General features: G+C 32.2%; 1 protein-coding gene across 1 annotated transcript; it reads right to left on the bottom strand.

Annotated features, from left to right (window-relative positions):
* Window positions 1-2,217: 2,217 nt before the first annotated feature.
* On the bottom strand, window positions 2,218-5,065 carry LOC131648119 (uncharacterized). The gene is made up of 6 exons (XM_058917905.1): window positions 4,891-5,065; window positions 4,680-4,812; window positions 4,418-4,521; window positions 4,118-4,289; window positions 3,759-3,896; window positions 2,218-3,653 (listed from the first exon to the last, which is right to left on the bottom strand). The coding sequence occupies exons 1-6, from the start codon at window positions 4,929-4,931 to the stop codon at window positions 2,412-2,414; spliced, it is 1,830 nt and encodes a 609-aa protein (XP_058773888.1). The 5' UTR covers window positions 4,932-5,065; the 3' UTR covers window positions 2,218-2,411.
* Between the last annotated feature and the right edge of the window lie 20,936 nt (window positions 5,066-26,001).

Below are 26,001 nucleotides of genomic sequence, written 5' to 3'. Positions count from 1 at the left end.
ATTTATAAAAAATTTAAAAAATATATGTTTTTAAAAAATATAAAAATTTAAATCTATATATTTATTAAAAAAACGTAAATTAAATAAAATTATTAAAAAAATATTTAAAAAAAATTATTAAAAAAACTTTTATATAAATTAAAAAAAATGAATAAAAATGTTTATGAAAATTATTAAAAAAATGTTTATATAAATTATTTAATATTGCATTTAAATAAAATTATTAAAAAAACGTAAATTAAAAAAAATTATTCAAAAAACGTAAATTAAATAAAATTATTAAAAAAACGTAAATTATTAAAAAAAATATTTAAATAAAATTATTAAAAAAACGTTTATGTAAAATAAATAAATAAATAAATAAATAATACATAAAGTAATATATACATATTAATAATAAATTTATAAATAAATAATACATTATAAATATGAATATATACTTTTATTGAAAAAAAAGTAGAAAAGTAGAAAATATGTTACATATACAGATCCTTCCATATGTAATACATGAAAGCTTCTATAGTCTAGTTGTAGAGGGAATGCATGTGAACCCCTTGGTGCTGGGTTCGAATCCTGGGTTTTGCAACTTATTTTTTTCCAGCCTTTTCAAAGGAAGCCACGTCAGCAGAAACATGGAATAGCATGGAAAAGGGTGTTCCTGGAAACAGAATCCCTTTTCTAAGGGGCGAAAACCGAATCTCGCTACTTTGGCAGGGAGTGAATAGTATTTAACCCTTATTATTATTATTATTATTATACGAGGAGGGATATTCTTATTTCAAAAGTAAGTTATTAAGACTTACTCCTCATCATAACTATTGATTCTTTTCTATCTAATAGTTAAAATTAATAAATAATTAAATGTGGAGAGAGAGAAATAATACTAATTAATTTTAATCATTAGATTGAGAAGAATCAATGGTCATGATGAAGAGTAAGTCTTGATAACTTACTCTTGGAGTAAAAATATCATTCGTCTTATTATATTATTATTATTATTATTATTATTATTATTATTATTATTATTATTATTATTATTGATTATTTATTATATTATATTATTTGTTTGTTATTTAAATGAATTTTAGATTAGACTTTAAGTCCTCTCGCTATGCACTCCTTCTATTGCTATTCATACCCCTGTCTTACATTATAGTAGTGGCGCAAATGTATTTAACTTTTATTTATAGTTTCATTTTTACTTAACATATAACTCAAAAAATGAATTGAGCTCTAGGCCCATTGCTATTTGCGCCACTATTATTTTATTTTATTTTCTTTCTATCATTTTTTTATGGATACAAATATATTTAGAGGTTATAATTTTAAATTAAATTTTGAAGTATTTAAAATTCTAATTAGGTAGAATTAATCGATATATTTTGTCAATCCTAATTAATGACAGTTGAATTGTGTCAATTAGTAATCTAAACTATAAAATAATTAAATTATATTTTTTAATCAAATTTAGATGAAAAAAATCAATTGGACGTATGCCTCTTTGATACCCGTGCATTCGGCCACGAGCCGTATAACTTACTCATTCGAGCGTTTGTCATCTTTTCAAGAAATTTCAATCAACTTATCGCTTTGAATTCATCGCTAAGTATTGTAGTCTGTCTCCATTCCATTAGTGTAGAATTCGATCGATTTGTAGTTATCGTTTACTTGAAATCATTAAGGATCTTTATGATTCAACACTTTAATAATCTCGAATTTGCATAAATTGTATTTTTTTTCAATAAAAAATGGATAAAAAATGATTAGTTAGATGTGTGTCCCTTTGATCCCTAGGCATTTTGACACAAGCTCTACATCCTGTACCTTTGAGTACTTGTCATCTCTTCGAGAAATTTTAATTAATATTGTATTGAGTTTGTTATTTTACTGGACTAAAAAGGATTAATTGAATGTATATCCTTATGATCTCAATCGTTCAGATACAAGCCGTATAACTTACTCATTTGAATGCTTGTCTTCCTTTAAGGAATTATGACTCAATTTGTCTATGATATTTTCTAATATAAAAAATGGATTAAAAAGGACTAATTGGATGTATATCCCTCTGATCCCAAGCGTTCGGACACAAGCGTATATCTTGTTTGTTTGAATACTCGTTTTCCTCTTAAAAGCAATTACAACTAATCAAACAACTATCTTTCTTCCATAATGTGAACAAACCATTTATCTTCCAAAAAGGAACAACTTTTTCCCCACTGCACGGTCAAAATTTTTATCTATAAATATGCAATATTTGAGATACATAGATGGATGTCAGAATGTTAAAAAAAATTATATAGTTTTACATAGATGGATGTTAGAATATTCAGTGTAATTAAAAAAAATCAAAGTAATTAAAATGTTAATAGGCCTATGCTATACTAATTAATCTTGTGTATATATATGCCTCTCTACTTTCTAAGGTAGTCTTTATTTTGCAGGTGATCTCTCTTTAGAGCAGTGAACTTGACAGCTATGTCATCATAATCTGGCAACTTAGGATGAACATGATTAGGATATTGTTGACATGAATATGTCCTAAACATCTTATCTTTTCCCTCTCTATGTCTCTCTTGTGGCATTGTCATGGCCCTTGAATACTGAACTTCTGTTTCTTCTCTTAAGGAACCATTCATCTTAGGATTTGAAACAACACTGGAGGTGTCAATAATCTCTTCTTTTGTTTCATTGTTTCCAATTCCATTGTTACCATCTTCACAAAATGGTCTACAATGACAGTCTTCTTCAACATGTGATGTAGCTTCTATCAAAGGTTGAGTTTCTAGAGAGTCTTTTGTATCATCATAAAGGTAATAATAACAAGGTTTGTCCAAGCTGCATCCTTTGATTTTTCTGTTGAAGTTTATTCGCCTCGTGCTATCTTCACTCTTTATCTGGTTTTCTGCGGATTCATTCGTTGTCGTGAGATTATCCTGTTCGAGGCACGGTAACTCTTCGAGCTGAGATTCGAATCCTACTTCGCTATGTTGTAGAAGACTAACCTCTTCCTCTTCTGCTAGACACAACCTTGGTTGGTCGCTACGTAGCATCCGTTTCTTCTGATCTTTTCTGCTGTCATGAACACTAGCAACTTTTCTGCATGGCTTTTGATAATAAACCATGTATCCAATATCAATAATGCCTATATTTTTTATGGAGGATGGTCTTCTTTTCGATCTTTTCCTAGGTGTTCTTTTGCTCCTTCTCGAGGTCATTGTGCTTAACGACTCGCACATTGAATCATATTGATCTATATCACTTTCATCAAATCCATATCGAGTTCTATCTCTACCAGAAAGACGCGAAGAATTAAAATTCAATAGCATTTCGTCGTGGCAGGCCTCGTATTTGGGTAAAGAAAATTGATACTCCTCAACCTCATCAACATAATCTACCATATCTGAAGAAAGTAGCTTAGGGAAATCTACCTCTACTATTTTCTCGAATTTATCTTGCATAGGATAACTCAGAATATATTGAGGATATTGCGGAACAATAGACATTACAGCAGAAGAATCAACAACAAAGGTTGATTTAGGAAGAGTATTGCATGAGTCACATTTGAGATCTTTTTCAACCTCATCAATCTGTGAAGGATGGACTTTAGATTCTGAAATTGTGGCATTTATTTTGGGATCATTTTCCACTATGTGCTGCACAAATAGATTCAACATTATTTGTTACTACTCACTAATTTAAGATCATAAATTCATGAATATTATTACAAATTACAATGACTATAGTTTAGAAAAATGAACCTGCACTGGTTGCCACTCAGGGTAATATTCTATGGCTAGAACATTTTGTTGGAGACACTTATTTTCTCTAGCAATTTTGTTCACTTTTGCATACCTCAAATCCTCGGTCACGTATTTCTCTGATAAATTCTCTGCTAACTGTAATTTTTATGTTTTATGAGTACGTACGTATACATCATTAAGAAATGTTGAATTATTTTAACTATAGAACACAAACACTAACACTGAAACATCAACACTGGTAATAATATAATGAAACAAAAGTATCGTGTGTACATATCACATATCAGACACTAGACACTGGACATTTCTTCAATCTAGAACATCGGTGCAAATAAATGAAAAAAGATAAGTAGTACCTGTTTGTTAACAAGATTTCCAGGATATAACTCAACCGCCGCCTTTGCAAATTTCTCACCGTATCTTTTTCCAAATATTTTCCTGATGACAGAAAGCTCCGGAATGTTCCCACATCTTGCAGATGCAAATATAAGACTAGAAATCGCGACTTTAATATCATCTGGACACTCCCTGATTTTGAAAAATTGAACCATTATAAATTTATGAGAAGTTTGAAAAATATGCATTTAACAAAATCAAATTAGTTATCATAATTTCATCATAAATTAGATTGGTAGGAACTAGGAAGCGATCTTTACTTGTGCTTTTGAATATAAGAGAACTGTGATAGAATAAATTCACAGAATTTTTCTAACAATTCATATGCATCTGCCAAGCTTTCATCATTTATTAACTGCTCAACCTGAAATTAATAAAGATAATACTCATAAATTTCATAACTATATAGCATGCATATGATTGTGACTTGTGAAACAAGGTAGTAATTACTATATGGTTCATCAATCCTGTAGTAAAAAACAATAAGAGAAATTAAAATAATTATATTATCAACAAAATTACCCGATTAAGAGCAGCTTCTTCATGACCATGTTGTATTAACTCAGCAAGATCATTTCGTAGTTGCTTAACTATTGTTTGTCTCTTGTTCTTGAGAAATCTGATTCTGCATTTGGCTTTCTTAATAGCTTTTTTACTGTAAAACAATTATATATTAACAACACCTTATAATAAAGAAAAAACTAACACATATGCATGAGTAGTACATAGTTACCATTTTGAAGCTTTGGACCAACCGAATAATAATGCAAACATGTCTAAAAAGGAAGAGAGTTAAAGTGGAGACAGAAAGAATGAAATGATGTGATGAGAAAAAGTTGGAGAATGAAGAAGATGAACCACCAGGAATAGAGAGTATTTGGTCGTGCTTGTTTGGTGTAGAAAAGAGTGGTTTGTGTGGTGTTTCTTTCTCCTTCAAATAACTACTCCACACACAATTGTTCTTAGTTGCAAGTTTTAAGGACACATGTCAATTTTGCATTATTGTTTATTTTCAGAATTGTGTCACCACGATGCCATATTGCTAGTACAATTTACCACGAATTTATCACCACTACACTTGTGCTGCTCATACTAGTGGGAAGATAAATAATTATATTATATTTTCTTTTTTCTTTTTTCTCTGAAATTTATAAAAATCGGGACATCTCTAAGTCTCAAAAAATATCTATAAAAAAATTTATAAATTACTCATCAAAGAGATCTTTATATCAACACCGGAAATTGAACTCATGACCGACCAATTCCTGATCAAATTTTTAGACAAATTTTTTGAAATAAAATCGAATCAAATTGCGTGTATATATTTTTAATTTTTAATTTTGATTATAATTTGTATTAGTTTATTATTTATTGATATTTTATTTATTAGTTTAATTTAATATTTTTTTACTATTTTATAATTTCATACATAATTAAGTAATATTAATTATTAATTTATAATATTTTATATTCAATTTATTATTTTACTATATTTTTAGGATAAATTATAGTTTTGATTTTTCATGTTAGTCCATTGAAAAAATCAATCCCTCACCTTTATCCATTGTAAAAAATCAATCCCTCAATTTTATGTTTAAATTATTTTTTTTTTTCCATTTTAGATTAGTAAAAAGTGACGACATGTTTTTTTTATTTATTTGCTCACACAATTAGACTATCGTGAAAATGGTCAGATGTGTCATACTATTTTATATATATTTATATTTATTTCTTTAATTTCAATTTATTTTAAACACTTAATAATCAATAATACTAAAATTGTTTCAAACCACCAAAGACACTTTATCACTATGACCATTAAAGATAGGTTACAGGTAGATTGATCATCTTAACTCCTAAATTATTTTAGAATACTAAAGAGACTTCATTAGGGGTATACATATTTATGAATGTATTAGGATCACTTCAGAAGCAATTAATATATTGGACAAGAAATTCTTAGAGATATGACTTTGAAGATATACATCAGAAAAGACTTTGATATTTTAGATTGACAATACCTTATTAAGGTTCTCATTGAATTTAGTTTTGATCAAAAGTTTTGTGATTTGATACTTAAAATTCTACACTCACCCAGACTATCAATCATGATAAATAAAAAAGATGCATAATTTTTTTCTTTTTCTAGATGATTAAGACAAAGAGATCCTCTGTCTCTCTTATTCTTCTGCATTCCTAAAGAGACACTTAGTAGGCACTTATCTATGTTGGTGAATTAGGGTAAGTTGACATGCATATTAGTTGGTAAGAAAATCATTCTTAGCCACACTTTTTTTTGCATATAACCTTAAGATTTCCTGCAAAGCATCTAGGAAAAATGCTCTAGTCATTAACCATCTCTTTAAAGAATATGGTCTGAATTTTGGTCAACCCATAAGTCCAACTAAATGTAAACTTTATGGTAGATGTACTTTTGGATCTAGGCTGAGACACATTGCAAATATGTTTGGCTTCATTATGAGACAAACACCTTTTAACTATCTTGGAATTTCTAAAGGCAAGCTGAGAACTCATTATCTTTAATTCATAATAGATAGAGTATTGGCCAAACTAGCTACTTAGAAGGGACACATTCTTTTCATGATGGATAGTGTTTAATTGATACAGTTAGTCATACAAGACATGCTTTTGTATAGTCTTAAGATTTATGAATGGCCAATCAATCTTCTTAACAAACTAGATTCTTGCATTAAAAAATTTGTGTGGACCGGTAGCATAGACAATAAAAAATTGATTACTACATCTTTGAAGATTATTTGCTCACATTTGTCTAAAGGAGGTATTAGCCTGAATGATATTAAGACAATAAGTAAAGTTAGTTGTTTATCTCTTTGTTGGAAGTTGTTGATTGTAAAAAAGTTATTGTTGTTCTATGCTTATTAGTAGATACTCCAGACGCAAAAAATCAATCACATATTATATTTCTTATTTAACATGGTCTGATAGTACCTTTTTTCTTTTTGGAGGAACATAGTAGACGGCAGATTGATAATGAGAAGAACATTGATTTATGAACTGATAACTGGTTAGGATACAAAATTAAAGATTTACATCTATTATAGCTAGTGGATATTCATTTTATGCAAACTACTAAGGTCAATTCAATTATCCAAGATATTAATTAAAATATTTTTCACGACTTATCCATTTTGCCTCGTTAAATTTTTGAAGACTTTTTAAAGATTAACTTGTCATTTGATAATACTAGGGTTGATAAGCTCAATTAGACAGGATCTACAAATGATGATCTATATTTTAAAGAGCTTGTAATTTTATCAGGAGGGATCACATTGAGCCTTCTCATATAAAATTCATTTGACATTCATACATACCACCTTCTAAGTCATTAGTGACTTAAAAACTAAGGTGTAATGTTATAGTAACATAACAGATTTAACGCTGCTGCATATCTAGAGTTTGATTTAATTCCGAAACTAGTAATTAAGTCAAAAGAGACCATCCTCATATGATCCAAGTGATCTTGGATACTATCCCAACATATATTTTAGATTTGTTTGTGGAACTAGAAAAATTAGCTAATAATGTTCGCGGTTAATAATAAATGTTATAGGAGTTCATAATTGTTTCATCATTTTCATTCTAATCTTGTTATATATATTGGTATCCACCGCTTTACATTTTCCTTTTTCCGCCGCATGACTGCCGTTCTCCCCCTGTTTTACAACACGTCTCCTTTCCATTTATGAAACTCAATTCAACTCAACCGACCGGAACTACCCTTCAATCCACAATTAAAACTGCAGGGAGTAGTTAGCATTCATTGATGAAAACAACAATCCTACGACATATGTTAGACATGTCCATCTTAGGTATGAGTGTTTTAATTTTTAATAATGTTTTGTATGCGGCATGGTTGGTAGCGTTAATGTAAAGCAAATCCTCAAAATTCTTAACCAATTCAATCCACATCTTCTCATTGATTCTATGTTACACGTAAATTCTGAGTTTATTATTATTTTTTGTATAGCATTGTTATGTTTTCTTCTTTCCTAACAATACATGAGATGAAATATTGGATAAACTTGGTCCAAAATTTTATTGATAAAATATTATTCTCCTATTTATTGACTCTTTAATAGTAGGTGCAAAGGTTTGATTGAAATTGAATTTACAATTTCTTGTGAACTACCTCACTCAACCTTCCATTATTTGACAACTCCTTTTTATATAAAATCCAAGTGTAAACTCTTAGTATTCGATTCTGATGCAATTCTCCTTATCACCAATAAACTTATGAGGTAATTTTTTTTTTTTTAAATTTCTTTACCCACCTCCTTATGGGAGTCACCCCCAGCAAAAAACCCATTTTACCACGCTTCGGAAATGCATTTCCGAAATATTTTTTTTTTCAAAATTTTTCCAGACTTCGGAAGTGCATTTCCGAAAAAATCCCAAAAATTGGAATTTTGACAAATTCGGAGATGCATCTCCGAAACAACAAAAAAAATCTTAAAAAATCCCAAAAATTAATTTTAGGATATTAATTAATTCACATATCATAAATTTGATATAATTTATGAGTAATAAATAATAACAATTATATATTTTGATATAATTTATGAGTTATGAATAATAGTTATTATATATTTCTATCCTAATTCAAATTTTAAAATTTAAAATAATTTTAATTAAAAAAATTAAAATAATTTCACTTATAAAATAAGTAATAATTTTTTATTTATATATTTATAATAGTTGTTAATCTTTATAAAAAAATAATATATTCTTATTTAAAACAAAACTCACGTTTTTATTTTCTTTAAAAAAATCATATTCAATTAATTAAAGTAAATAATAAAATTGTTTCAATTTTAAATAGAATAAAAAATAATGCTCAAAATGTGTATAAATAATGAATAATAAGCACACAAATATGTAAAAATAAAAAATATATATAATATTTTTTAAAATGTTTAAAAATGATTACAAAATATTATCAATTTCATTGTTCACTTTATATAATATTTTTGGATTAATCATTAATCCTTGTTTGTTTTTATATTTACTGTTTATATAGTTTTTATATTTTAACGCACTATTTAAAAATATAACAATTTTTATAGTGTATATAAAGTATATATAATATAAGTTTATTTAAATAAAAATATCAAAATTTGATTGAAGGTCAGAATTTTTTTTATTTCAATATAACGTTTATTATTTATTAATATTAAAAAATTTATAATTTGAAAATTAAAAATTAAAATAAGTTTGTAGAATATAATTTTTCTTAATTATCAAAATTGTCATTTGTTTAAAATTGAGATAAACCATTATTTAATAAAAAATAACATTTCCTACAAATAAATATTAAAAATCACGTATTTTTAAGAAAAATTAATATAAATTACGTGATTATTATTATTAATTATAATTAAAAATGAAACAACTTTATTATTTATATTAAGTGAATTCAATGTGATTAAATTTAAATAAAATTAAAAAAAAAATCAAAAATATTTAGCATTATGATTTTTTTTATATGAAGTATAATTAGATAGTTATACAAAAATGTGAAAAATCTATTTTATGTATGAGAATAGGGAATTATGATTTATTAGAGAGGAAATTATTTATTATTAAAAATAGGAGAAAATTATTTTAAGTAAGAATCTTGAGAAAATTATTTTAAGTAGGAATCTTGATTTATATAAGTTAATAAAATAATTTTTAACTTTAAAATTGTTTAGGAAATTTTGATTCACCTTAATTTTATTGATTTACCTTCATTTTATTGATTCACTTTCATTTTATACCTATTAATTGTATTGATTCACCTTGATTTTAATTTTTTAATAATTATTGAATTATTTCGGAAATGTATATCCGAAACATTACAAGACCAATTTGGTCTTGGAATATTTTGGATATGCATCTCCGAAAACACCTCCCTCTCTCAAAAAGGGGTGTTTTCGGAAATGCATCTCCGAAAACTCAAAAAAGGGGTGTTTTCGGAAATGCATCTCCGAAAACACCTTTTTTCCGTGTTTTCGGAAGTGCATTTCCGAAAACACCTTTTTTTTTTAATAAAAGTACGTTTTCGGAAATGTATTTCCGAAATAAGGGATATTTTAGTAATTTCGCCAGAGGTGGGTAAGAAGGTTAGGAGGTGGGTAAAGAAATTCTTTTTTTTTATAAGAAATTTACTTTTCAAAGATATTATAACTTATTTTGGTAAAAAAAAACACCTTTTTTCTAAATTAGTTTTCACTCATTGTTTTAGCTTTATTTTAAAAATGAAAATCTAAATATAATTGAAAATCTTATTTTTAATGATTTATTAATTTTAAAAAAAAGTGTTTGTTTTGGTAAATACAAAACAACTCTTTTTTCAAAAGATAAAAAACTATATTATAAGATTATAAAAAGAAAAAAGGTACAAAATAGAAGGTTAGACCTGACACAAAATGTCGATGTTACAATGAACTTAAATTCGATTAAAACGAACTCAAATCTAACTGCAATTTACTATAAAAAGAGACTTATTTCATTGGTTTAGATTAATGTCAATGTTATACTGTATGATCTAAAAAACTAACTCTTTTGTTCTCTTAACCAGTGATAAATGTAAAACAAATGTGAGTTTTTACATATACATTTGAAGACAGTCGATGACTTATCAAACAAGTAATCTTATGGAAATTTCTCGTTTCAATGTAAATAATGGTTAAACTTGAATGTTTTAATTCAACAGAGCAATGTTTTAATAATCGGATTAGTAAAGCTTCTGGTTTAAAGTTTAATTGGTTCAACTAGTTAAACCTATGGTTGAATTGTTTATTAAATAAATTAATAATATGAAACTAATTTTTGATATATATTTCAAACATAATCATATATTCACAATTTAATAAAATAAATATTTCAAAAATCAATTACAAATTTAATACAACAATATCGATAGTACATATAATAAAACAACATAGTTGTACACTTCGCTTCAACATTCATTTAAGAATAATTTGAACAAATTAAAGAGTTAAAATAAAATAAGTGAAACTAATTCAAACCAAAAGTAAAATAATTGAATATAGTAATTAAAATAAAGTTCAAATAATTAAGAATACTTAAATTAAAAGATAGCATACAAAAAATAAACAATACAATGCACTTAATTAAATAACAAAAAGAAAATTCTAGTTGAACTACGACAAACATATGATGGAGTGTGGTTGAAAGAAAAACTATAACGAAGTGACGAAACTTAAAAATTTGTATGTTTGAAATAAAAACACGGAACGCTTTTCGATAATTGGAGAATGTATGTTGAGTTTTAATATTAACATATTAAACTTTTATTAAAAAAATTAAAAAATGGGCAATTTGATGCATTTTTTGAACCGCACAGTTGTATAAAATCGACTCCGATTCTATAGTTCGAATGATTTTGGACGGTTCAATTCGGTTTTTTCGGTTCTACTCTGGTTTTGACCCACTAGCAGTTTTGAAAGGATGACCCAACCAGATTCATCTTTGGTTCACGGTTCAACCGATTGAACCGGCCGGTTTGGTCCAGTTTCTAAAACATTGTAACAGAGGATATTGAATGGTAGAGGGTTCGTTGAGTGAGCATGAGCTCGATCAACGAAATCAACGTAATTAGTAGAGTATCATAGAACATTCTCGTTGGACGAGCTAATTGGGTCGCTGGTCAAAATCAAGGGGGTTCACAATCCAATTGGCTAAGTTAATTCATGGTGAAGAAAATAAATGTTCCTTGGACAAAGATATTTGGTTGCTGGAAGAAATCAGAGCGGTTCATACCCACTTGCCCAAGTTCTTTCATGGTGAAGGAAGGAAATGCTTGGGGGTCGAAGATATTGGGCCCCTGAGCAAAAATTAGACGATTCAAAGCCCACTTGGATGATTTGGCAGAAACTTTGCTGGGCATAATTAAAGATCAAAGGTGTAGGCTTCATCTGGTCAGAAAGATGGATCACTGATGTTTTTTTCCATCTGGTCAGTAAGAGTAGCTAAATTATCTTTTATTTGTGTTAGATGTAATTATTCAAATACTCATGTACTTTGTAACACCCCAAATCTACCCGATAAATTATACAGAAAAATCAGAGTATTAATTTCAAACAAGTTCATTTGAGGTATCACATATTCGTCATTCGAAAACATTTACGACTTACTTTCCTTCATATAGATACATAGCACAGAAATTTAAAACGACGATTAAATCATTACTCAAAAAATCACTTTGTTTCAAATTAAAACAATTAACTCGCAGCGGAATCAACAAACTTCATAATTATTCAAATAATATTGTAGCATCTTTGCACGGTAACTTTAAGTTATAATTTAAACCAAAACCATATAAAATTCAGTAAATAAAACAATAAGTAAAACAATCGTTTATCCCCCCGAGTGCTACGTATCAGAGCGACCATCGACTCGACTCACATCGTCTAAATCTTCCTCAAGGCTATCACCTGCACGTTACCAGTTTAAAGGTAACGGCAAAACAAATAAAAGGGGTGAGATATCAAACAATATAAACAGGGTGATGATAAACAGTATATATACGGTTTAAGTCATAATAATCATCACTTTGCCGTATAATCATTACCGTATAGTTTACTTCACTATTTAAATCAAAACAACACACGTCACCATATCTCACATAAATTCATATTCAGATTTCCACCACAATTCGCATAAGTTCACACATCACAACACATAAACTCATAATCACACAAATGAAATGCGACTCTAACAAATGCACATGCATGTGGTACCTAGGGCTTCAGCCCCCATCGCCAATTGCCAGTTAAACAGAGGCATCCAGGCATAAGCCTTCGTCGCTTATTTGCCAATCCAGGCCGTCGCTAAAACATGCAAATTATGAGACACTGATGAAATGCAACAAATCACAAATACGTCGCCAAACATCGTCACAAAGGCATTCGCCTACATCGCCAAAATATATCAATAATTATTGATAAACAATTGTCACCTTTAAATCCTGCACTTTGCAATAATTCACAAAACTCATCGCAACATCGCAATATATCACACGACAAATCAACAACCATAATTCACCACAGATAATTCATGCAAACATCACCATACTTCACAAAACTCATAAAAATATGTCACGTCACAACATCACCAAAAACACCGCAAGCACAACGGTTATCGGATTATTCCCGAACACGCCTAATATTATTATATTAATAATATTTATTATTATTAGTATTGGTCACGCTACTAAAATATTGTCTTTTATAAATTTGAAAGTTCATAACAGGAACATGTCTCTCATTTTTTTTATAATCATGTTAGTTAAATTAAAACTGATACACTATATAGTTATTTATACTAATGAAATACTATATACTAGTAAACTTGAAACCTGGTACCGCTACAGCATATGATGCTATCTATTTTTATATATATCAATTTAACTCAGGGTACCGCTACAGTATCTTCCATTTTACCATATCTATTATTTGTGATCTACCTAATGATTAATGGTTTATATTTACGAAAACATTGGCCACTCCACTATGAATAATTTCTTTTAAGTGACGTTACAGTGACTTAAATGCATAGAATTTAGAAACAGAATAAGCACATGAACCATAACAAGTAGTAACCATAGTGACTGAATGCTACAGTGTGTAAAATAGCACATGACACTTAAGTAGTTGGAATAATAAGGTTTATGTTGTGACCCCCCATCCCCTATATATAACACACGTCCCAAGAGGGACGTTTCAATTTCATTAGGGACGCCCGCCCTTTCCATGTGGGCCACCCGTCTCCAACAAACAGTGTGGGGTCCCCTACCTTCTATTTTAAGAGACGTCCGTCTCTGGTATATTGTCGTCCCCCTAAAAATTTCTTTTCTCTTCCAGACTTAATTTATCATTACGGTATCAGTTTTCAACTCAAGAACCGATTTCAATTTCAGGAAAGATTCAACAGCACAACGTCGCAATTTCATTCACCACACAGAAAAACATATTCATCTTCATCAATCAAAAATTCAATTTACTCCAAAATCACGGACATCATATAATCAAATAATAATCACACAACAACATAATTTTTCATTCAATTTCCAGAAAATTCACACAGCGACATCACCGACATCAAAATTATACCAACACATAGAGATAATATTAATCCCCTAAACCCCACATACGGTCCATCATATCCCCGTTTATAGAGCAAGAACCCCACCCTTACCTTGTATTCGGAGTCCGCTCTACAATTCCGGTCGAATCCCAGCTTTTCCGGTTCGCGCAATCCTTTCGGTTTCTCCTTCCCGACATAGCTCTCGTATCCCTTTTTCAACCACTGAGCTTCCAAACCCTTGTTTTGTTTTCTCTTATCACGTACAGCCACAAAAACCTAATTCATCATTCTTTTTATTTATTCCCTTAATCCAATAATAACAATAATAATAATAATATTATTATTATTATATCTAATGGGCTTAAACTTCACACCTCCAATTTACTATTTAACATACAACCTCAAAATCCAACTTAATTAAAAAAATCCATAATAATATTATTCTTAATATTATTTCTCCGACTAACTGACTAAAATCTGAATTTAACTTGATAATCCAAATGCACCTCTTAAAATCACACTGACAAATTCAACTACTTCGATACATTCTCAAACTTCTTCTAAATCCAATAATTAAATCCTTCAATAATTTAATTAACTAATTAATTAAATGTGGGGCGTTACATACTTCTTTTGCTCATGATATTATATATGTTATTGTTATTTATGGTGAAGCAAATAAATATTCGTTGGACAAAGATATTGGGTTGCTGGAAGAAATCAGAGCAGTTCATACCCATTTGCCTAAGTTACTTCATGGTGAAGTAAGGAAATGCTTGGGGGTGGAAGATACCAGGCCCCTGAGAAAAAATAGGATAGTTCAAAGTCAACTTGGATGAGTTGGCAAAAACTTCGCTGGGCAGAATTAAAGATGTGTAGGCTTCATCCGGTCAGAAAGATGGATCACTGATGTTTTTTCCATCTCTTTCTTTATCATCTATGTAAATCTATTAAAAGTAAGAGTAGCTAAATTATCTTTTATTTGTGTTAGATGTAATTATCCAAATACTCGTGTACTTCTTTTGATCTTGATATTATATATGTTGTAGTTACTCCTTAATATTGATAATTTTTCACAACCAGATGTAGTATTTTCATCTGTTAAACACTAAACTCATTAGATGAATTTAGGTTTAATATTCACATACACTATCGACGCTTAATGATATTGTATTGGTTAATCGGAAGACAGGTCATTAGTTAACCAATATTGATATCACGTTGTTGTTTATACATAAATAAAATTCTTATAGCGATAGGTGATAAAATAAAATGTTGACTACAATATGTATAACTGGTCACAAGGATACATTAGAACATGATAATGAAATCTAAACCCAACAATCACATCTCACCTGTTAAAATTATTGTCATTTATCATCATTTTATCGTAGTTCTATAAACAAACATCTTTCAAATCGCTACACTTAAAAATCATATAAATTATTGAACGGTTGTAATATCACACTAGTCCATATGGATACAATACACAAATATACTTACTTTTTATCTTCAATAACTACCATGACACAAGAAGGTTGGTTAATGTTGGGTAGTGTAGTCCTTTAATCAATGATGGTGGACATGTTCAGTTCATCAACATGAAACTTCATATAGACAATGATGTGATAACTATATTCTCAATATTTGGCCTATATCATACCAAAGGTAGGTATCGATCAAGTTAAACATTACACGGGTTATATATGTTTGTGGTATCTGTTCAGATCCATAGGAGAAGCAAATTGTTTATCTCTTTTAAGATCTTACTTGTTTCTAATTTATTTTTAATTTATGTTGAAAAATTGTTGGGGTTGTTGGTGTATTATGTATGATAGAACAAACATATGTTTAAGTCACATATTGTCCAATGTGTATGACACATAAAATTGTATAAGTTGATGCGTGTGGCTCATTTGTAGTTCACAAAACAAAACAAGAAATAAACTTGTCCCGGTCGATCTCAAGGTCATGTCATTGCGGCTACGAGGTATTGTCTTTGGGTTTTAGAAACTTCACGACTTTGTTATATAGAAAAGATGCATCATTGAATTAAGGTATATAAGCATTGTATATAAACTACATTTAGCCTCGATTTCCAAGCTGTAAATACAAGGTCACATTCACAAAGAAGTTTTTGATCCATGGCAAACTCCACAAGCAAACAAACAACAAGGCTTAAGCAAAAGAACTCAAGGAAATGCTAGGTTGGCTATTCAAGACAAATCAGGTCGACCTGCAATATATCTAGGTCGACTCAAAACTAAGAAAACAAGAAAGTTTCAGAAATACCACAAGTAGGTCGACTTAACCACACTCCCAGGTCGACCTAAACTGAAGAGTTTTTGTCATATCACTGTTAGGTCGACCCACTCACATCCACAGGTCGACCTAATCTGAAGAATTCTTCAAAAAGCTGAATTAACTGATTCTAGGTCGACCTAACCTAGCAATAGGTCGACTCAACTGGCAACAAATTCATTCTGACTCATTCTTACCTCTATTAGGTCGACCTAAGCACCAAGGTAGGTCGACCTATCTGCTAAAAACTTCCCAAATCATGTGTTCACTCTGCTCCAACATACCAGTAACTCACATATATCATCCAAGGTTCAATTATTGAAAACAACACCAACGACTGAAAGATACACAAAGGCTTCTCATCTTCGTTCTTCGTCATCTCCAACACAATTACACATAATCATTCTTGCGTTGAGGGTTAGTGATCGAGTTCGATAACGTCCATGGAACGGAATTGAAGATTCCTAGTGGGTGAAGATTTGTGGGGTTTTTGGTGAATAAAATCCGAGGGTTTTGTCCTCCAAGATAGGTGTTTCTTGGGGGTTTTTATCAAGAGGTTTCATCGAGGATCCATCTGAGTGTGAAGATTGAAGAACAAGGGTTCAAGGCAATTCAAGACACTGCAGAAAAGGGATCAAGTGAAGCTCTTTGATCACCTTGATCTGACTCAAGATTAAGGGGGAAGAAGATTCAAAGGATCAACAAATTCGGTTTATTGTTTATCGCTTTGTTTTCTTCTTTGTATATACTACTTTCAACATTAATGGAAGATTTCCCAATTTCAATTTGGAATTGGGGGCAGACGTAGTCGTAGCGAGGACGATCGACGAACTGCCTAAACAAATATCGTGTTCTTGTCGCTTTTATCTTTTCATTTACGTTCTGTTCATATTTGGTCATAATTGCAAAATTTATTAACGATTCAAGTGTTAAAATTGTGAATTAAAGTTCTGCATAAACATCACAATTCACCACATCTTGAATCATCATCAATTTGAACATTATCACCAAGTGTTTGTCGTTTTGCTTATTCCATTATTACTGCATTGCAAACCAAAGTTTGTCAATTTAGAAGATAATTGATTTTCAGCAGTGAAACGTATTGATTCGATAACATATCACTTCATCATTAATCTCAATTATCTTGTGGTTTTGTCACATATACGACCCTTGCAATAACGGTCCGGAATAGACGCAAGTCGATTCAGAACCGCTTTCGCTTTAGTTCAAAATAATTCCGAAAAACTCTGTGAGATCTATTCACCCCCCCTCTAGATCCTCAAGCCAGCGTCTAACAAGTGGCATCAAGAGCTCTGGTTTATTCCGTGCTACGTGAAACACTTATTGGAAAGATGGCTTCCGGACCTAAAGGGGCTCACAATAGAGCTCCAGTTTTCAACGGTGAAAACTATGGCTATTGGAAGGATTGTATGTGTGTCCACATCAATGCAATTGATAGGAACATCTGGACAGCTATTGTCAATGGTCCCTTTCAGATCACCATGACAAATGCAGCTGGTGCAGTTATTCCAAAACCAGAAAATACTTGGGATGCTGAAGATGAAAAGAGATATGCATACGATTGGAAAGCGGGAAACATTCTAATCTCAGCTCTAGGAGTTGATGAATACTATCGCGTTTCCCATTGTAGATCCGCTAAAGCTATGTGGGACACATTGCAAGTTGCCCACGAGGGAACAGATGATGTCAAACTAGCTAGGATCAATACGTTAACTCAAGAGTTCGAACTCTTCTGAAGGATAGAAAAACACTTAGAAAGGGGGGGGGGGTTTGAATAAGTGTAGTCTTAAAAACTTGAACGATAAAAATAAATTGCACAGTTATTTTTATCCTGGTTCGTTGTTAACTAAACTACTCCAGTCCACCCCCACGGAGTGATTTACCTCACCTGAGGATTTAATCCACTAATCGCAACAGATTACAATGGTTTTCCACTTAGTCCGCGACTAAGTCTTCTAGAGTATCCTGATCACAACCTGATCACTCCAGGAACAAATGCTTAGACACAAGCTAAGACTTTCTTAGAGTATCCTGACCACCATGTGATCACTCTAATTACAACTGCTTAGACACAAGCTAAGACTTCCTAGAGTATCCTGATCAACACTTGATCACTCTAGTTACTTACAAATTAATGTAATCAAATCTAAGAGTATTACAAATGCTTCTGAAAAGCTATAATCACAACAGTGATATTTCTCTTAACGTTTAAGCTTAATCTCACTAATATATTACAACAGCAATATAGTGAGCTTTGATGAAGATGAAGTTTCTGAGCTTTGAATTTGAACAGCGTTTCAGCAAGTTAATTGTTAGCAAATCGTCAACCTTGCTTCACATCAGAACTTCATATTTATAGGCGTTTGAGAAGATGACCGTTGGGCGCATTTAATGCTTTGCGTATTCCGTACAGCATTGCATTTAATGTTTCACGCTTTTGTCAACTACCTCGAGCCTTGTTCACGCTGTGTCTACTGACGTTGCCTTTAATAGCTTCCAACGTTCCTTTTGTCAGTCAGCGTAGCCTGCCACTTGTACTTTCTTCTGATCTGATGTTTGTGAATATAATATTTGAATATCATCAGAGTCAAACAGCTTGGTGCACAGCATCTTCTTGTCTTCTGACCTTGAAGTGCTTCTGAGCGTGATACCATGAGAACTTCAGTGCTTCTGCTTCTGATCTCAAGTTCTTCTGATGCTTCCATAGACCCATGTTCTGATTCTGCCTTGACCATCTTCTGATGTCTTGCCAGACCATGTTCTGATGTTGCATGCTGAACCTTCTGAGACAAAGCTTCTGAGCGCTGATTTGTGCATACTCTTTATATATTTCCTGAAATGGAAATTGCAATGTATTAGAGTACCACATTATCTCACACAAAATTCATATCCTTGTTATCATCAAAACTAAGAATATTGATCAGAACAAATCTTGTTCTAACAATCTCCCCCTTTTTGATGATGACAAAAACCTATATAAATGATATGAATTTGCGATCAAAAAGAGCAGATGGCTAAAGACAAATTACACAGCTATAGCATAAGCATGTGAATATGTCTCCCCCTGAGATTAACAATCTCCCCCTGAGATGAATAATCTCCCCCTGAAATAAATACTCGAAGAACTTTAATAATAAAAGACTTCCCTGATTATTTCGGTAGAGACGATCACATAAGCTTCTGTCTTCTGATAATTCATAGCTTCTGATTTCTGCTTCCATTGGACAGCTTCAGAACTTGAATTTCTTTAGATCCCTAGAACACTCACAGCTTCTGATTCCTGCTTCCATTTAGGACAGCTTCAGAACTTGAATTTCTTTGATCTTCAGAACATTCACAGCTTCTGATTCCTGCTTCCATTTAGGACAGCTTCAGAACTTGAATTTCTTTGATCTTTAGAACATTCACAGCTTCTGATTCATGCTTCCATTTAGGACAGCTTCAGAACTTGAGTTTTCTGGATCTTTAGAACATTCACAGCTTCTGATTTCTGCTTCCCTCAGATAGCTTCAGAGCTTTGAATTTCTTCTTACATCACTTCATGCTAGATTGTATCAGAACATTGTTGAATGTACCAGAGCATCATCAGAGCATCTCTACATCCTGAAATGTTACAGAACAAAACTAAACAACAAAAGTCAGCATGAATGAGTTAGAACATAAGGTGTGTATCAGAACACAAAATATGTATCAGAGCCATATAAGCCATATAGAATATATCAGATCCAATAGACAATGTATCAGAGCAAATAGACAATGATTTGGATCATATTCTATTATCAGAATTTCTGATCATTCTTCCTTCTTGCTTCTGATTCTGAAGCTTCATAGCACTCAGCTTGCTTCAAGAATCCAAGAGCTATTTCTGATCATTCTTCCTTCTTGCTTCTGATTCTGAAGCTTCATAGCACTCAGCTTGCTTCAAGAATCCAAGAGCTTGATTCTCTAAAGAGTTGCTTCATCATCTCGTTGCTCATCTCGTTGCTTCTTATGTTGATCTTGAATCTTCGATTCCTGCAACAACACAACTTAAAAACATAGAACTTTGCAAGTTCTGTTAGTAAATGTGGAGCCTTTTTACTCGGTAACTGATAATATTAATCAGATCATTTATCATATATTTCTCCCCCTTTTTGTCATAACATCAAAAAGCATAAAAGATTCAGATGTAAAGCAAGAGACAAAAGGAAAGAAACATAAATAACTTTTCATTGATTTCAACAAGAAGGATTACAAAAGGTGTATGCAGAAAACAGATGCAACAAGGAAAGAAAACTACAAAGACTTAAAGACTACAACCCTAGTCTAGTCCTAATCTAAGCCAGTATATCATGAATCCGAGCGTTGTTCTTGCCCTTGCTTGGTCATCAAATCTTGAAACTCTGCATGCCTGAGCAGCTCCCAGAGAAAGAAGTAAATGAATACAAAGGAGGAACTGAGAACAGTTCATCAGGAGAGAGCGTATTCTCATATGGGCTTTCCCTTAACATAGAAGTTAAGTCCTTATGGAACCTAACTTCATCCAATATCTCAAGAAAGTCTTCTTCCTTTGGACAAATGTTGATAACAACATCAAAGAAGAGATCTGACTTGAGAAAAACTTGGAATGCCATCCCGAGATATGTTTCTCATCCTGTAGCCTATTAACCCTTCCATCCGTTCTATTCAAATAGATCAGCCACTGTTGAGACTTAGTTTCTTCAACTGGTTTAAAGTTTTGATGAAGAGAACTAGGCGAAGGATTCATGATGAACGCTAGATCGATGAAGAATGAACTAGGGTTTATGCAAAAGATATTCATAGAAAAGTGAGAGAAAGAGAGAGAGAGCTCATAGATTGATTGAAGAATGCAAAGAAATGGAGAATTAAATAGAGGGAATGAGGGAAAGGAAACGTTCTAGGGAAGGGAAACGTTTGACGGATATAAAAACGAAAAAGAAAATAAAGAAAAATGATGAATGGCATTTAATGTAACATGACGTTAGGAGAGATAATAATGACAAAAGACGAGATTTGCACAGTTACCTAAGTAGACGTCTCCTCAACTGCACGCACGCTTGTCCAGAAATAGTGAACACGTGTTTACCATCTGGATAGCCAGTTACAGCTGTTTTGCTTTTAAAGAGATTCTGAATCAACTTAGACAATGAAACGTTAGTAATAACTGAATCACAATTTCTAATTGATTTCACTCAGAACTTCTTATAAAAAAAAATCCAATTTCATTTCAGAAGATACTCATACATAAGATCTTCTCATCTTCTCATTCTGGGCATAAATCCATACTGATATTCTTCAGAATGAACTTAAACCTATCTTCAGCAAGGGGTTTTGTAAAGATATCAGCCCATTGATGGTCTGTATCCACAAAGTTTAAAGATATAACACCCTTCTGAACATAGTCCCTTATGAAATGATGTTTAATCTCAATATGTTTAGCTTTTGAATGTAAAATAGGATTCTTAGATAAACATATAGCAGAAGTATTATCACAGAAAATAGGAATGTTACTCTCATATATCTGATAATCTTCCAGCTGACTTCTCATCCAGAGCATTTGTGTGCTACAACCAGCAGCAGCAACATATTCTGCTTCTGTTGTTGAGAGGGCAATAGTAGCTTGCTTCTTGCTGTACCATGAGATCAGATGACTTCCAAGAAATTGACAACTTCCAGAAGTGCTCTTTCTTTCTATTCTATCTCCAGCATAGTCAGCATCACAGAATCCTACTAAGTTGTAATCTTTAGATCTTCTGTAAACTCTGTACAACTTCTGATCTACCTTCTTACTTACCTCATCCTTACCTAGTACACAAGTTGGATGAATAGGAGTTTTGGCTTCTTTGCTTTCAGAAATATTAAACTTCTTCAGAAGTTCTTTCACATACTTCGTTTGATGAACATAGGTTCCATCGGAAGTTTGGTTGATTTGAATCCCAAGGAAATACTTGAGTTCTCCCATCATGCTCATTTCAAATTCAGCCTGCATAGACTCAGCAAACTCCTTTCCAAGTGTAGCATTAGATGTTCCAAAGATAATATCATCAACATATATTTGACAAATTAAAATATCCTTTTTAAATGTTTTACAAAAGAGAGTAGTGTCCACTTTTCCTCTAGTGAAATCATTTTCCAGAAGGAAAGAACTCAAACGTTCATACCAAACTCTGGGAGCTTGTTTCAATCCGTATAATGATTTCTTTAATTTGAAAACATGATTTGGAGACATGGAGTCTTCAAAACCAGGAGGTTGGTGAACATAAACTTCTTCATCTATATAACCATTTAAGAAGGTACTCTTGACATCCATCTGATAAAGAGTGATGTTGTGTTGAGTGGCAAAAGAAATTAATAGACGAATAGATTCTAACCTGGCCACTGGTGCAAAGGTTTCTGTATAATCAATCCCTTCTTGCTGACTATAACCCTGAGCAACCAGTCTGGCTTTGTTTCTTACCACTTCACCTTTCTCACTTAGCTTGTTTCTGAAAACCCACTTAGTACCGATGATGTTAAATCCTTTTGGTCTAGGAACCAAGTCCCATACATCATTCCTTGTAAACTGATTTAGTTCTTCTTGCATGGCAATTATCCAGTCTGGATCTTCTAGAGCTTGATCAACAGAAGTTGGCTCAATCAAAGAAACAAGACCTAATTGACATTCTGCATTGTTCTTAAGGAATGCCCTTGTTCTTATGGGATCATCTTTCTTTCCAAGGATCACATCTTCTGAATGAGATGAAGCAAGTCTAGGTGATCTTCTGATAGTTGGTTCTTCAGAAATCCTAAGATTCTCTAAAGATGCAGCAACTTGATCTTCTGATCCATTGCTTCTGAGACTGCCAGCTTCTGCAGCTTTGCTTCTTGGTTCTACTGCTTCTGATATATCAATATCAAAATCTGCAAAATTCTCAAACTGCTTTGGTTTTTCAAGACCAAGCTTATCATCAAACCTGATATTGATTGATTCTTCTACAATCAATGTTTCAGTATTGTATACTCTGTAGCCTTTAGAGCGTTCAGAATATCCAAGAAGGAAACATTTTTGTGCTTTGGAATCAAACTTACCAAGATGATCTTTAGTATTCAGAATAAAACATACACATCCAAAAGGATGGAAATATGAAATGTTGGGCTTTCTGTTCTTCCACAGTTCATAAGGAGTCTTATTTAGGATAGGTCTGATAGAGATTCTATTCTGAATATAGCATGCAGTGTTAATTGCTTCTGCCCAGAAATGCTTAGCCATATTGGTTTCATTGATCATGGTTCTGGCCATTTCTTGTAGAGTCCTATTCTTTCGCTCTACAACTCCATTTTGCTGTGGATTTCTAGGACAAGAGAAATCATGGGCAATACCATTTTCTTTGAAGAACTCCTCAAAGAATTTGTTCTCAAATTCACCATCATGATCACTTCTGACCTTTATGATCTTGCACTCCTTCTTAGATTGGATCTGAGTGCAGAATTCAAGGAACACTGAATGAGACTCATCCTTGTGTTTCAAGAACTTTACCCATGTCCAGCGACTATAATCATCAACGATGACTAATCCATATTTCTTCCCTCTGACAGATGCTGTTTTGACTGGGCCAAACAGATCAATGTGCAAGATTTCTAACGGCCTTGAGGTAGAAACAACATTCTTAGACTTGAATGCAGGTCTGGAGAACTTGCCCTTCTGACATGCTTCACAAAGAGCATCTGATTTGAATTTCAGATTTGGGAGTCCTCTGACCAGATTTAGTTTGTTAATCTGAGAAATCTTTCTCAAACTAGCATGTCCTAATCTTCTGTGCCAGACCCATTGCTCCTCAAAAACAGACATAAGACAAGTCACCTTCTGCTTCTCAAGATCAGAAAGATCAGTCTTATAAATGTTGTTCTTCCTCTTGCCTGTAAATAGGATTGAGCCATCCTTCTGACTTACAGCCTTGTAAGACTTTTGATTGAAGGTTATTTTATAACCATTGTCACTTAATTGACTAATGGACAATAAGTTGTGCGTTAATCCTTCTACAAGAAGTACATTAGTTATGGAAGGAGAGTTACCAAGACTTATGGTTCCAGAGCCAATGATTTTGCCCTTCTGATCTCCTCCAAACTTGACTTCTCCACCTGGTTTAAGCACCAGGTCTTGGAATGTAGACCTTCTTCCCGTCATGTGTCGCGAGCACCCAGAGTCCAGGTACCATGACATTTTGCTTTCTGTCCTCTTTGCCGCCAAGGATATCTGCAACAGAAATTATCTTCTCCTTAGGTACCCACAATTTCTTGGGTCCTTTCTTGTTAGTTCTCCTCAAGTTCTGATTGAACTTGGGTTTAGCAAAATATTTAACAGGAGGAACAGTATGATACTTCTTATTCTGAGTTCCATGATATTTCTTAGGTTGTGTCACATGCTTCTTGGTGTGTGTTATGTGAAAACTTTGTGCATGTGATGTGTGCTTAATATCATGGGAGTGGCCAAATTTAAATTGGTTATACAGAGGCTTGTATGATATTTTCATATCATCCACAGATTCAAGCTTGTATGGGATTTCACCCTCATAACCAATGCCAACTCTCTTGTTCCCAGACACAGCATATATCATAGAAGCTAGCTGACTTCTGCCAATACTTCTAGATAAGAACTTCCTGAAACTTAAATCATATTCTTTCAGAATATGATTCAGACTGGGAGTGGATTTTTCTGAATCAGAAGGAGATCCAACATTATTGGATAATTTTAAAACTTTTTCTTTTAATTCAGAATTTTCCAACTCAAGCTTTTTAGTTTCAAATTCAAATTGCTTTTTCAGCTTTTTGTATTTGATACTAAGATGAGCTTTTAATTCAAGAAGCTCTGTTAGACTGGAAACTAACTCTTCTCTAGATAGTTCAGAAAATACCTCTTCAGAATCTGATTCTGATGTAGATTCTGATCCATCATCTTCTATCGCCATCAGCGCAAAGTTTGCCTGCTCTCCTTCAGAGTCTGATCCTGATTCTGATTCAGAATCATCCCATGTTGCCATAAGACCTTTCTTCTTATGAAACTTCTTGGGATTCTCCTTCTGAAGTTTTGGACACTCGTTCTTGTAATGTCCAGGCTCATTGCACTCATAGCAGACAGCCTTCTTCTTGTCAGATCTTCTGTCACCAGAAGATTCTCCATGTTCAAATCTCTTTGAACTTCTGAAGCCTCTGAACTTCCTTTGCTTGCTCTTCCAGAGTTGGTTCACCCTTCTGGAGATCATGGACAGTTCATCTTCTTCTTCAGATTCTGATTCTTCAGGATCTTCTTCTCTAGCCTGAAAAGCGTTAGTGCATTTTTTAATATTAGATTTTAATGCAATAGACTTACCTTTCTTCTGAGGCTCGTTTGCGTCCAGCTCAATTTCGTGGCTTC

Source organism: Vicia villosa, linkage group LG2 (assembly GCF_029867415.1).
Source record: "Vicia villosa cultivar HV-30 ecotype Madison, WI linkage group LG2, Vvil1.0, whole genome shotgun sequence".
Lineage (NCBI taxonomy): Eukaryota > Viridiplantae > Streptophyta > Magnoliopsida > Fabales > Fabaceae > Vicia > Vicia villosa.
This window is presented reverse-complemented; position numbering and strand designations above follow the sequence as displayed.

Coding starts and splice junctions, on each gene's coding strand:
- LOC131648119 (XM_058917905.1), bottom strand. CDS start 4,931: ATGTTTGCATTATTATTCGGTTGGTCCAAAGCTTCAAAATG. Junction 4,522..4,679: donor AAGAAGCTGCTCTTAATCGG/GTAATTTTGTTG, acceptor TATTAATTTCAG/GTTGAGCAGTTAATAAATGA. Junction 3,654..3,758: donor CTGAGTGGCAACCAGTGCAG/GTTCATTTTTCT, acceptor CTATTTGTGCAG/CACATAGTGGAAAATGATCC.